Source organism: Primulina eburnea, chromosome 15 (assembly GCF_022965805.1).
Source record: "Primulina eburnea isolate SZY01 chromosome 15, ASM2296580v1, whole genome shotgun sequence".
NCBI classification, from domain to species: Eukaryota; Viridiplantae; Streptophyta; class Magnoliopsida; order Lamiales; family Gesneriaceae; genus Primulina; species Primulina eburnea.
The window spans coordinates 19743210-19757455 of record NC_133115.1 but is presented as its reverse complement, the minus strand read 5'-3'; the positions used below and the strand labels follow the sequence as shown (position 1 = coordinate 19757455).

Below are 14246 nucleotides of genomic sequence, written 5' to 3'. Positions count from 1 at the left end.
TCCCCATGTAACAACATAGATAAAGACCTTGATTATACTTTAATACAAATGAATCGTAATTCGACGTTGAAACTCGTTTGTAAACACTGTATGATCTAAATTCGTTCCTAGTCGATTCAGCTGCCTAAAACATGGATAAAGGTCGCTTGAGCTCGAGACTATCATCTATGATGTTGTGTACTGCGTTTCTTAGTAAGGGCATAGAGATGTCCAAACATGCAGATGGGTAGTCATATGATGATTATACCGAACAACCCTCCATCGGACTTTCCAAGTGGTTCTCATTCATCGAGAGGATAAGTCCGTGGTTATGACTGTACACCATTAGTCCTTACGACATGGGACAACACTGAGGCTCTATATGCTAGGGCTATGTTTTGACTCGTTTACCGGCTCCAGGAGAGTCATCAGGTGGCGAGGTTGGGTACAATTGCGACACATATACGAGCCAGTGCATTGTAGTCGGGGATTCACTGCTCACCTACGGGTGTGGATATCCTATGTGATCTGATGAAAAAATAGTGCATGGAATCTCTAGCCAGAGTACGAGATGTACGTTGGAGAAGGAGTTCTCCAAATAGTACACGCGATGCCAATATGCAACCCTCGATGAACCAATGGTTGCAGATTCGATCGGGATATATGAGATGAAGGGACCGTACTTTACATTAATCATTATCGACTGGTTCTTGCAAGCACTATCAGTGATACCTAGGGGATCATGGGGCGATGCTACTAGACGCTCTTACCATGATCCGATGGGTGATAAGAAACGAGTTCTGACATTCTTGATCTAGGTGTTGATTAAAAGAATGGGGCTAACTAGGGTAAGCCCGAATAAAGTATTATGTCCTGAATCACAAAGAGTTTTGAACTCACGGCTAGCTGTATCCCTGAACCATTGAGGGTCACACAAATATTGGATTGTTTGTTCCCGTTGAGAGAATAAATTCAAGAAGTTGAATTTATATATAGTAAATTCAAGGAGTTGAATTTATGATAATTAAATTTTGAGAGAATAAATTCGAGGAGTTGAATTTATAAAATTTAAGGATTTAATTTATTAAACTCAAATGTTGGGTTTATTAAATATTAAATTTTGGAGTTGATGAAAATTCAAGTAGTTGAATTTATAATTTAAATAATAAATTCAAATGTTGAATTTATAATGTATTTAATTTATTAAGCTCAAAAGTTGAGTTGATTATCTAATAAATTAAATATGGTCGGTAGTTTGTTTAATGGGCTTGTAGGAGTACAAGTCCAAAATAATAAATAATTAAAGTTTTAATGGGCTTTGATTAAATTAATTAAACTAGTTGGACTAGCCCAATTAATTAAATCAAGCTCATTAATGTTAATTATGTAATTAGGCTATTATTTACTTATAAATAATAAATGAAAAGAAAAACCCTAGCCTACCACCATAAAACTCACGTGAATCTCCCTTTCAAAATAAAAAATTTTCGGCCACCTGGAAGTTTTTAGGGTTTGAGTCGTCTCTCAATTATTTTCTCTCCTACGCAAAATCTCTTTCATATTCTCTAGTGCAATTTAAAAGAAGAACATACTATCTAGTCGTGGACTTGATAGGAGGTTCAAACTAGGAGTCTCTTGATGAAAGTTCGTAGGGATTCATCAAGAGCTAATCCGTTTATACCAGATTAGTTGGAGCCAAGTGATTCTTTCACAGAGGTATAATTTTCTGACATCCTATGTATGTTTTTGTTAAAATCATACGAGCGTTCAAAGCAAATCATATTTTGATTGTCAAAATAAACAAAATTTTTAAAACTTCCGCCAGCGTTTAGGCGTGTAGAAAACCAGATCCAACAGTGGTATTAGAGCCAAGTTTTTTGATTCGTATGATTTTAAATTATATTGAATAATTTGTTTCTAACCTCACAAGAAAATTTTCAGAAACATTGATGTACCATGTAAATATTTATTTCGGAAAAAAAAAATTTCGCGATCTTCCTGGAACTGTTCAGGGAAGACTCGTGGCACGCGATTTTTAAATTAAAATGATGAGAAAATTTTAAAATTAAATTCCCCCATTTTGATAAGATTCAAAATTTATATCAAACCGAAAAATTAAAAATTAAAAGAGTTTAATTTTTCCTTGCCTTCCATCAACCGTGGTTGCATGTTGATCGCTACTCGCGGACAGTGTTTGGCTCATATTATTGGGGAGGCCTGTACGCCGGAAAGCTGTGACTTCCACCGGACATATGATGTGAATTGAGTGGAACTCCCATGACTTCGGCTCATATTATTGGGGGTACTCATGGCGACCGTCCACTACAATTCAATATTGATGGGTTGGTTTGACACGTGAAAATAAACGACGTCATATTATTGGGTCCTTATTAAACGTGAGGCAAAACAGGCGGAGGTTGCATATGAATGCAATTGGACTCTATCTTTTAGAAATTATAATTGGCTGACATTATTCGGGATTATAATTGGCTAATTGGACTCTACGTGCTTACTAAGGAAATACGATTTTCTTTTTTCATCAGAGGGTGGTGGAAATGTCTAAATAGTAGGAGGGTAATTTATAAAATGAAATCCATGTTTTATATCTTAGAATTATTTTAAAATTATCAGTAACCTTTATCTCTTTTCATTTTCAGTATATTTACGATGTCTACTCGTAACCCGCTTTCAATCATTCTCGATCAAAACAAATTGACTGGCCCTAACTATCATGACTGGTTTCGAAACTTAAAGATTGTTCTGAACTCCGAAAGGATTGCGTATGTGCTTGATAAGAAGCCGCTTAAGGAGGCGGCTCCTGATATCAGTAGGACTGAATTAGCTAAGCTTGAGAAATATTGGGATCATGATCTCCAAGCTAAGAGCTACATGTTGGCTTCTATGTCGAATGAACTTAAGAGGAGGTTCGAGGAGGCGTTGAATGCTGCTGACATTGACCTTCATCTGAAAGAATTGTATGCTGTACAAACTCGTTCAGAAAGATATGCGACTGTTAAAGAACTTCTGACTACATGCTTGCGAGAGGGGACTTCGGTCCATGAGCATGGTGTTAGGATGATTGGGCTCATTGAGAAGTTGGTGGGACTCGATTTGGTTATACCTAGTGAGCTCTCGAGTGATATTCTCTTGTTGTCTTTGCCTACCTTGTTCGATGGATTTGTGGTTAATTTTAATATGAACAAGCTTGAGGCCACCCTTGAAGAGTTGGTCAATATGCTTACTAATTATGAGGCCACAATTAAAAAGAAAAGCCTGTTCTTCTAGGGGGGTCTTCGTATGGTCTGAAAAAGGGAGCCCCAAATAAAGGCAAGAAGCGTTCTGCCCCTCCAAAGAAGAACAAGCCCAACAAAAAGCCATACAAGAAAGCAAATCCGAGGCCCACAAAGCCTGACAAGTCAGAACAAGTCTGTTTCCACTGCAAAAAGCCTGGACATTGGAGGCATAATTGCGAGGAGTATCTTGCCCAGAAGCGTTCTGGCCATGGTATGTTTTATATTGAAGTTAATGTTTCTATTAATTCCTCTTCTTGGGTTTTGGATACCGGATGTGGTTCTCATCAATGCAATGATTTGCAGGTGATGAGAAGAAGCAGGAGGCTTAGAGATGGTGAGACCTTTCTAAGACTAGGAAATGGAGAAAGAGTTGCTGCCACTGCCATTGGAGAAGTTACTTTAATTTTGGACAATAATTTTAAGTTGTTTTTGAGAGACATTTATTTGTTCCTGAATTGATTAAAAACATTATTTCTATTTATATGCTTGTAGGGATGGTTATTCTTATGTTTTTGCTAAAGGTGTCTGCAATTTATACAAGAATGAATGTTTGATTGAATACAAAGGTATTTGCAATTTCCGTTAAACAACGTCCAAGTGCATATAAAAACAACAACAAACAAAAGAAAAATACAAGATCCAAATCCTGCACAAATATGGCACGCTAGACTAGATCATATTTCCCAAAGAAGGATGCACAAGCTAGTGGGAGAAGGCATGTTTGACTTGTCAGACATAAATTCTCTACCAACTTGTGAGTCCTGTCTAAAAGGAAAAATGACTAAAACTCCATTCAATGGAAACGTGGAACGTGCGCATGGTCTATTGGATTTGATCCACACGGACGTTTGTGGCCCGCTAAGTGTTAGCACAAAATTTGGGCATTCCTACTTCATTACCTTTACTGTTGACCATTCGAGGTATGAGTACGTTTATTTGATGAAACACAAATCTGAAGCATTTGAAAAGATCAAAGAATTCAGATCTGAAGTAGAAAATCATCTATAAATAAGTATTAAGGCACTTAGATCTGATCGAGGTGGAGAATACTTAAGTGCTCAATTTTTGGGTTATCTAAAAGAGAATGAAATTCTCTCACAGTAGGACTCCACCAGCAACACCAAAATTGAATGATGTTTCGGAATGTCGAAATAGAACCTTGATGGACATGGTTTGATCTATGATGGGATTCACTGAATTGCCTATATCTTTTTGGGGCTTTGAGCTTGAAACTGCGCAATGTTGTTGAATAATGTCCATACTAAAGAAGTGGATAAAACACCATATGAGATATGGATGGGAAAAACTCCCAAATATTGTTACATGAGAATATGGGGATGTCCTGCTTACGTGAAGCAGACAGTGGTAGACAAATTAGATAGTAGATCCACTTTGTGATAATTTATAGGATATCCAAAGAATTCTGTTGGATATTATTTCTATCATCCTAATGAAGAAAAAGTGTTTGTTTCAAGAAATGCCACCTTGTTGGAAAAGGAATTTCTATTAGATAGAAAATGCAAGATGATAGAACTTGAAGAAATTCAAGATACTCCATCAACTATAGAAGTTGAACCCATTTCCCAAGAACCAGTAGTTGAAGTACAAACTTCTAGAAGGTCTGATAGGGTTATTAGACCACCTGCAAGATATACACTTATTCATGAACAAGTCCATGATGAGTCTTGTGTTGGATGTGATCCAATGAATTTCGAAGAAGCAATATCTGATACTGATTCAACCAAATGGCTTGAAGCCATGCAGTCAGAAAATGGACTCTATGTATTCAAACAAAGTCTGGACATTAGTGAATCCACCTGAGGGAATCGTTCCCATAGGATGCAAATGGATCTACAAAAGAAAGCTTGGGGCGGATGGGAAGGTAGTGACCTTCAAAGCAAGACTGGTTGCAAAATGTTATACTCAAAGGCAAGGAATTGACTATGAAGAAACTTTTTCACCAGTTGCTATGTTTAAGTCCATTAGAATACTACTAGCCATAGCAGCATGGTATGAATATGAGATATGAGAAATGGATGTAAAGGCTGCATTCCTCAATGGAGATATCAAAGAAGAAATTTATATGTCTCAAGCTGAGTGATACACATCAGTAGGAAGTGAGCATAAGGTATGCAAACTTCATAGATCAATATATGGTCTCAAGCAGGCATCAAGGAGTTGGAACCTCAGATTTGATAGCACTATCAAAGAGTTTGGTTTTGCTAATAATCTTGAGGAACCGTGTTTGTACAAGAAAGTTCGTGGGAATGCAGTGACATTCCTAGTACTTTATGTTGATGATATCCTGCTCATTGGGAATGATGTAGGATTACTGCAATCAACTAAAGTATGGTCAGCAAGTAAATTCTCCATGAAAGACATGGGTAAAACATCCTACGTATTGGGAATACAAATCTATAGAGTTAAATCAAAGAGGATGCTCGGACTTACCCAAACCACCTATATCGATACCATTATAAAACGATTCTCTATGGAAGAGTCCAAGAGAGGATACCTACCAATGTGTCATGGTATTACTCTATCTAAAGCTATGTGTCCCAAAACTGATGAAGAGATACAGATGATGACATGTATTCCATATGCGTCAGCTATTGGTAGTATTATGTATGATATGATATCGACTCGTCCTGATGTTGCTTACGCTTTCAGTGTTACAAGCAGATATCAGGCGAAACCTGGTCCAATGCATTGGAAGGCTGTGAAAGACATTCTTAAGTACTTCAGAAGGACTAAGAACTTTTTCATGGTCTATGGGTGTGGAGAATTAAAATTGGAAGGCTACACTGATTCTAGCTTCCAATGTGATGTAGATGATTCGAAATCGACCTCTGGTTTTGTATTCATGCTTAATGGTGCAGCTATCTCTTGGAAAAGTTCCAAGCAAGACACCGTGGTGATTCCACCACTGAAGCTGAGTACATAGCTGCATCTGCTGCAGCCAAAGAGGAAGTTTGGATGAGGAATTTTGTCCAAGAGTTGGGAATTATTCCTCATGGAGTTGATCTAGTCCCGGTGTACTGCGACAACACCGGTGCCGTTGCGCAAGCAAAGGAACCAAGGTCTCATCAGCGATCCAAATATGTACTGAGGAAATTCCACATCATCCGAATGATTGTGGGAAAGGGAGACATATCAGTCGAAAGAGTCCCCTCTGCAGATAACGTTGCCGTTCCATTTACGAAGCCCTTGCCAGGACCATTGTTTGAGAAGCATCGCGAAGAAATGGGATTAAAGTTTATGGGTAGTTGGCTCTAGGGCAAGTGGGAGATTGTTAGAGTAGATGTCCTACAACTCAACTGTTGAGTAGGGATTTTATTGACTCAAGTGTAATAAACAATCTTTATTTTAATATAATTCATTATTTCATGGTTTTTTATTTTTTTATCTGTATACCCATGTGAACAATAAAGATAAAGACCTTGATTATACTTTAATACAAATGAATTGTAATTCGATGTTGAAACTCGTTTGTAAACACTGTATGATCTAAATTGGTTCCTAGTCGATTCAGCCGCCTAAAACATGGATAAAGGTCGCTTGAGCTCGAGACTAGCATCTGTAATGTTGTGTACTGCGTTTCTTAGTAAGGGCATAGAGATGTCCAAACATGCAGATAGGTAGTCATATGATGATTATACCGAACAACCCTCCCTCCCACTTTCCAAGTGGTTATCATTCATCGAGAGGATAAGTCCGTGGTTATGATTGTACACCATTAGTCCTTACGACCCGGGAAAGCACTGAGGCTCTATATGCTAGGGTTGTGCTTTGACTCGTTTACCCTCTCCAGGAGAGTCATCAGGTGGCGAGGTTTGGTACAGTTGCGACACATATACGAGCCAGTGCATTGTAGTCGGGGATTCACCGCTCACCTACGGGTGTGGATATCCTATGTGATCTGATGAAATAATAGTGCATGGAATCTCTGGCCAGAGTACGAGATGTACGTTGGAGAAGGAGTTCTACAAATAGTACACGCGATGCCACTATTATCGTTATCACATAGTTATCGAGTTAATATGCAACCCTCGATTAACCAATGGTTGTAGATTCGATCGGGATATACGAGATTAAGGGACCGTATTGTACGTTAATCATAGTCGACTGGTTCTTGCAGGCACTGTCAATGATACCTAGGGGAACATGGGGCGATGCTACTAGACGCTCTTACCATGATCCGATGGGTGCAATCAGAAATGAGTTCTGACTTTCTTGATCAAGGTGTTGATGAAAAGAATGGGGCTAACTAGGGTAAGCCCGAATAAAGGATTATGTCCTGAATCACAAAGAGTTATGAACCCACGGCTAGCTGTATCTCTGAACCATTGAGGTCACACAGGTACTGAATTGTTTGTTCCCGTTGAGAGAATAAATTCAAGAAGTTGAATTTATATTATATAGTAAATTCAAGGAGTTGAATTTATGATAATTAAATTTTGAGAGAATAAATTAAAGGAGTTGAATTTATAAAATTAGAGGATTTAATTTATTAAACTCAAATGTTGGGTTTATTAAATATTAAATTTTGGAGTTGATGAAAATTCAAGTAGTTGAATTTATAATTTAAATAATAAATTCAAATGTTGAATTTATAATTTTTTTAATATATTAAGCTCAAAAGTTGAGTTGATTACTTAATAAATTAAATATGGTGGGTTGTATGTTTAATAGGCTTGTAGGAGTACAAGTCCAATATATTAAATAATTAAAGTTTTAATGAGCTTTGATTAAATTAATTAAACTAGTTGGACTAGCCCAATTAATTAAATCAAGCTCATTAATGTTAATTATGTAATTAGGCTATTATTTACTTATAAATAATACATGAAAAGAAAAAGCCTAGCCTACCACCATAAAACTCACGTGAATCTCCCTTTCAAAAGAAAAAAATTTCGGCCACCTTGAAGTTTTTAGGGTTTGAGTCGTCTCTCAATTATTTTCACTCCTACGCAAAATATCTTTCATATTCTCTAGTGCAATTTGAAAGAGGAACATATTGTCTAGTCGTGGACTTGATATAGGAGGATCAAACTAAGAGTCTCTTGAAGAAAGTTCATAGGGATTCATCAAGAGCTAATCCATTTATACCGGATTAGTTGGAGGATTAATTCACAAAGATATAATATTCTGACATCCTAATGTATGTTTTTTGTTAAAATCATACGAGCGTCCAAAGCAAATCATATTTTGATTGTCAAAATAAACAAAATTTTTAAAACTTCCGCTGCGTTTGGGCGTGTAAAAAACCAGATCCAACATCATGTCTCTCCATCGATCGGAAACACGCTCGGCCCTCTTCCCATTTGTCACGGCTTCGACTCCACCTTATACCCTTCATTACTCACGTATATCAGACCTCTAATGACAGCGGCCTTCAACACCCTTACAGCAAATCAAATCAACCGTGAGTAGGAAGAAAAATATGCAAGATATTTAACCAAAAACCGAAGCTTCTCCATAATAAAGTTGGACCGAAAATTTTATGCAAATAAGCACACATATCAGCAAATAACTAGCATATATGATGCATAAATAAAAGTAAATGCGTGCCTTAAGATGTTTGGAGAGCAAAAACGATGTGAGGGAACCTGGATGAAGTTTTTTCCTTTGCAAAAATGGAGGTGACTGAAGCTTTCTAATGGTTGGATGCTGGGAAAACAAGGAGAATTATGATGAATACAGAGGGTGTCGGTTGATGGGGAGGGTGATAATGGGGGTAGGGTCATTATGCTTTATAAATAATTAATAATTAGGTTAATGACCCCTTATTTTAAATTAAAAGGAATTAAAAAAATTTTACGCCCAATAAGCTTAAAAGTAGGCCCATTAGATCCAAACACATTCTCGAAAAATATTTCGTGTTGGATAGTTTTTTAAAATATTAGCCGAACCCTCAAAAATATCCCCCGATTCGATAAAATTTGCGTACCGTAAAAACATAAAATCATGCTGGTAAAATACCCCAAAAATCCCATTTTTTTAAAAAATACACTTAAAAACACCTTATATTAATTAATAAAAATAAATCATGTAATTAAAATAATTTTCTTGAAAATTCTCTGGTCCAGGTCTCCATTCCTCGTTCGAGTGTGAAATGCATCTGGAAGCCCTAATGTATGAACTTTTAAAATTTCGTGAAATAATTACTACCATGTATGAATTGTGCATAAAATGCATAACAATAATTAAACATATAATTTAAAATAAAATCCTAAATTGCATGCATTCAGGTTACGTGAAGTAAATTCCTGGACCTTACAACTCTCTCTCCCTCAAATAAAATTTCGTCCTCGAAATTCAAAACATACCGAATAACTCTGGGTAGCGACTCCTCATCTCGATCTCGGTCTCTCAAGTAGCCTCCTTCTCGGAATGATTCAACCACTTGACCTTGACCATCTAGATCGCCTTGTTCCGGACCCTCTTCTCCTGCCTGTCCAAAATCTGAGTGGGTTTCTCCTCGAGTGATAGATGTGGTGTCAGCTAAAGTGGCTCATAGTTAAGCACATGTGAAGAATTCGACATGTACTTCCGTAGCATAGAGACGTGGAACACGTTATGAACTCCCGCCAAATTCGGAGGTAATGCAACTCTGTACGCAAGTGTCCTTACTCTCTCTTGGATCTCGAATGGTCTGATGAATCTAGGGCTGAGCTTTCCCTTCTTCCCGAACCTCATCACACCATTCATCGGTGCTATCTTCAGGAACACATGATCCCATACATTGAACTCAAGATCTTGTCACCGCTGATTAGCATAGCTCTTCTGGCGGCTCTGTGGAGTCTTCATCCTGTCCCGAATCCTGTCCACTAAATCTGCTGTCTATCTGACGATATCCGGACCCAAATCTGCTCGCTCTCATACCTCATCCAAATAAATTGGTGACCTACACTTCCTCCCGTAAAGTGCCTCGTATGGAGCCATACCTATAGATGGTTGATAATTTTTGTTGTATGTGAACTCCATACGAGGTAACTTTGGCTCCCAGCTATCCTGGAAGTCGATTATGCAAGCTCGGAGTAGGTCCTCCAGAATCTGAATCATCCTCTCTAACTGAACATTTGTGTGAGGATGGAAGGCAGTACTGAACAATAAATTCGTACCCAGTGTATGGTGAAGACTCTTCCAGAATGCAGACGTTAACCTCAGATTCATGTCTGACACGATGGACACTAGAATCCCACGCACTTTTACTATCTCTCTGATATACAGCTCTGCGTACTGAGTCATGGTGAATTTTTTCCTGATCGATAAGAAATGAGCCGATTAAAAATCACCCATAGTGGTCTCAACTTCCCTGCAGGTCTCTGATGTTCTGCCTTAACCTGCTGACAAGTCAAACACTCAGAGACGGAACACTGAATATCCCTCTTCATGCTCGGCCACAAATACAGAGTCTGTAGATTCTTATACATCTTTGTATTCCATGGATGGATGGAGTACGGGATGTTGTGGGCCCTCGCTTAAGATATCTGCTCGAAGGGAATCATTTTCAGGAACCCATAAGCGGTACCTATATCTGACTATGCCGTCCACAACTGTATATAGTCTCTAGCATTTAACCTCGTCCCTCTGTCTCCACTTCTATAACTGCTCATCAGAAGTCTGCCCTACTTCGGATTCTTTCTTTCAAAGTGGGCTGTACTGTCAGAGTAGCAACATTTGGGTCCTCGCCCCTGGCATAAACTGTAAGCTCGAATATCTGAATCTCAGCATGCAATGGTCTCTGTACTGACAAAATGGGTAAGCACAGCGTGCTTCCTGCTCAGAGCGTCTGCAACCACATTAGCCTTACCTGGATGGTAGCTAATGTCGCAATCATAGTCCTTCACCAGCTCAAGCCATATTTTCTGTCGCATTTTCAGTTCTTTCAGTGTGAAGTATTACTTTAGGCTTTTCTGATCTGTAAATATCCTGTAGTTCTCCCCATACAGATAGTGCCTCCAGATCTTCAGGGCGAATACCACTGCTGCTAGCTCGAGGTCGTGAGTCGGATAATTCTGCTCATCAAGCTTCAGCTATCGCTAGGCTATCACTTTGTCCCGCTGCATCAGAACGGTGTCCAAACCAAGCTTCAATGCATTTGTATACACCACAAACTCTCCCTGCCCTGATTGGCATAGCTAGAACCGGTGTAGTGGTCAAAGCCCGCTTCAATCTGTCAAAGCCGTCTTGACACTCAGATCCCCAGATAAACTTGGCATTCTTCTTCGTCAACGTGGTCATAGGCACCGCAATAGAAAAGAAATTCTGGATGAACTTCCTGTAATAGCCTGCCAATCCTAAGAAACTACGGATCTCTGTCATACTCTTAGGAACTGGCCAATCTCTGACTACCTCTACCTTGCTTGGGTCAACCTCTATGCCGTCCTGAGATACAATGTGGCCCAAGAATGTAACTCTGTCAAGCCAGAACTCACAATTGCTGAACTTGGCATACACTCGTCTATCCTGTAGAGTCTGCAATACTATCCACAGATGCTACCCGTGCTCCTCCCTGCTCTTCGAATAGATCAGAATATCGCCAATGAAGACTATGACGAACTGATCTAAATATGGATGAAGCACGCGATTCATGATATCCATGAAGATCGTTGGTGCGTTTGCAAACCGAAGGGCATCATCAAGAATTTATAATGCCCATAATGCGTCCGGAAGGCTGTCTTATGTACATATGACTCCCTCAATTTCTGCTGATGATATCCGGATCGAAGGTCTATCTTAGAGAACACTGATGCTCCCTGAAGCTGATAAAATAATTCCTCAATTCTCGGGCAGCAGGATACTTATTCTTAACAGTGACTCTGTTCAGCTCTCGACAATCAATACATATTCGCATGCTGCCATCCTTCTTCTTAACAAATAACACTGGAGTGCCCTAAGGAGAAAAACTAGGGCGAATGAAACCCTTAACTAGCAGATCCTGAATCTGATCCTTGGGCTCTTTCATCTCAGCAGGCGCTAATCGGTAGCATGCCTTAGATATCGGCACTGTCCCTGGCATAAGCTCAATAGAGAAATCCGCCTCTCTATCTGGTGGGATGCCTGAAACATCATCAGGGTACACACTAGAGAACTCTCTGACCACATCCACATCCTCCAGCCTCTGCCTGACTAGATCTGTCACTGATACAATGCTGGCTAAAAATGCTTGCCAGCCTCTCTTGATAAGCTTCCTCGCACACAAGCATGAAATGACGTGTGGGAACTGCTGGTGTCTAGCTACCTCAAAAACAAATGGCTTTACACTAGGTGGTCTGACAGACACTGAACTCTGTCGAAAATCAATGAGTGCACCATGAGAAGATAGACAGTCCATGCCCAAGATGATATCAAACTCTGGCAACAGTAGTACTATCAGATCTGCCTGTACTGCCTTCTGTTGCAATCTAAGCTCCGATCCTCTCACTATCCGGGATGTGAACATCTGATCCCTAGATAGGATTGATACTCTGAACCCTGAATCCATCTCTACTAGTATGATTCCTAGTTGTTTCACGAAAGATTCAGATATAATGAATGCATAGCCCCTGAATCTAGCAATGCATGTGTGGCTACACCTCCAATATATATCCTCTCTGCAACAAAACATACCATCAAATCTAATAGTGTTGAACTTAAGAAACTTCTTATCGTCAATTAACCCAAAATTCTCGAAAAATCACTGAATTAACCAAAATATATTTCCCCAAAATGCGAAATTCATCCTTAGAAAAATTCAAAAATTTCAAATTAACCTCTTAAAATTCGAAAATAGCATTATGGTCCTTAATTTACCCTTTATTACAATTAGGTCCCCAAAATTCTCAAATCAAACAAATAAATTCTTAATTTCCAAATAGGTAGAGCATGCATCTTAATTCCTTCTATGTCATCAATCTCAATAATTAAATCATCAAGCAAGCATTAAACTCAAGCAATCAAGCGAAAAAAAAAATCTTAAACAACATGGTTACCGGCATTCAGTGTCGAGTCTAGCGCTGCATCCGCCTCCTCAGCATGCATCACATAAGCCCGGCCAGTAGTGGGGCCCTTGCTCTTTGGGTAGTCCGCAGCTTTGTGGCCCTTTTGTCTGCAAATGAAGCACCTAAAGGTTCCCCACATGCACTTACCAAAATGAAACTTACCGCACTGTGGGCAAGGCTTCCCGTCATCTGGCTTAGGCGCTCCTGGCACCTGAGGAGGTCTCTGATGCTGCTGTTTTGGCGTCCTAATCTGCCCTTGGGGCTTCTGTTGCCCCTGCTGTCTCGGCTGCCCGATAAACTGTTTCTTCTGTAGCTGGAAACTGTACTGAGGCTGTGCCGATTCCGCTGCAGCTCAAATTCTATGTCTCGGAGCGCCTGCTCCGCCTGGAAGGCACAAGAAATGTCCTCATCGTAACTCGCAGGCCTCATCAGCATCACATCCCGGCAAAGGTTAGGTTTCAGTCCGTCAAGGAAATGCCTCAGCTTCTCGGCGGCATCCCCTGCTATCATGGGCACAAAATGGCAGCCCCTGTCAAACTTGCGGATGAACTCCGTCATATATAAATCTACCTGCCTGAGGCTCATGAACTCTCTCGTCAGTTGGCCCCTGACGTCAGCTGGAAAGTATTTCTCGTAGAATAACTTCTTGAACATGGCCCATGTAAGGGTGGCCAAGTCAAAAGCATGGGCGGCGCCCTCCCACCACAGGGACGCATCGTCTCTCAGCATATAGATGGCGCACCTGGCCTGGTCGCCATCCCTCATCTGAAGGTAATCAAAGTGAAGCTCCAGCGAACTGATCCACCCTTCAGCAACGATGGATCAGTGGTACCCCCGCACTCCTTTGGGTTGAGCCTACGGAACTGCTCAAAAATATCAATCTCTTGGCGAGGCGACTGTTGGGCCTGCTCCATGAGCCTCACTATCCCCTCAAGTACTCGGGTAGTGGGGTCCCCTGGTGGTTGTGGTGATGGTCTTCTACCCCCTC

General features: G+C 39.9%; 2 protein-coding genes across 2 annotated transcripts; one reads left to right on the top strand and one right to left on the bottom strand.

The window, feature by feature from the left end:
• Positions 1-2646: 2646 nt before the first annotated feature.
• LOC140815523 (uncharacterized) lies at positions 2647-3264 on the top strand. Its single transcript, XM_073174609.1, has one exon. The coding sequence runs from the start codon at positions 2647-2649 to the stop codon at positions 3262-3264; it is 618 nt and encodes a 205-aa protein (XP_073030710.1).
• Positions 3265-11300: 8036 nt separating this feature from the next.
• On the bottom strand, positions 11301-14023 carry LOC140815522 (uncharacterized). The gene is made up of 4 exons (XM_073174608.1): positions 13470-14023; positions 13250-13365; positions 12208-12779; positions 11301-11663 (listed from the first exon to the last, which is right to left on the bottom strand). The coding sequence occupies exons 1-4, from the start codon at positions 14021-14023 to the stop codon at positions 11301-11303; spliced, it is 1605 nt and encodes a 534-aa protein (XP_073030709.1).
• Between the last annotated feature and the right edge of the window lie 223 nt (positions 14024-14246).

What these genes read in the sequence shown, in the direction of transcription:
- LOC140815523 (XM_073174609.1), top strand. Translation starts at nt 2,647, where the DNA reads ATGTCTACTCGTAACCCGCTTTCAATCATTCTCGATCAAAACAAATTG.
- LOC140815522 (XM_073174608.1), bottom strand. Translation starts at nt 14,023, where the DNA reads ATGAGGGATGGCGACCAGGCCAGGTGCGCCATCTATATGCTGAGAGAC. An exon ending in AGCATCAGAGACCTCCTCAG is followed by an intron (nt 13,366 to 13,469) that starts GTGCCAGGAGCG and finishes CTTCATTTGCAG; the next exon opens with ACAAAAGGGCCACAAAGCTG. An exon ending in ATCAGATTCAGGATCTGCTA is followed by an intron (nt 11,664 to 12,207) that starts GTTAAGGGTTTC and finishes ATTGTATCTCAG; the next exon opens with GACGGCATAGAGGTTGACCC.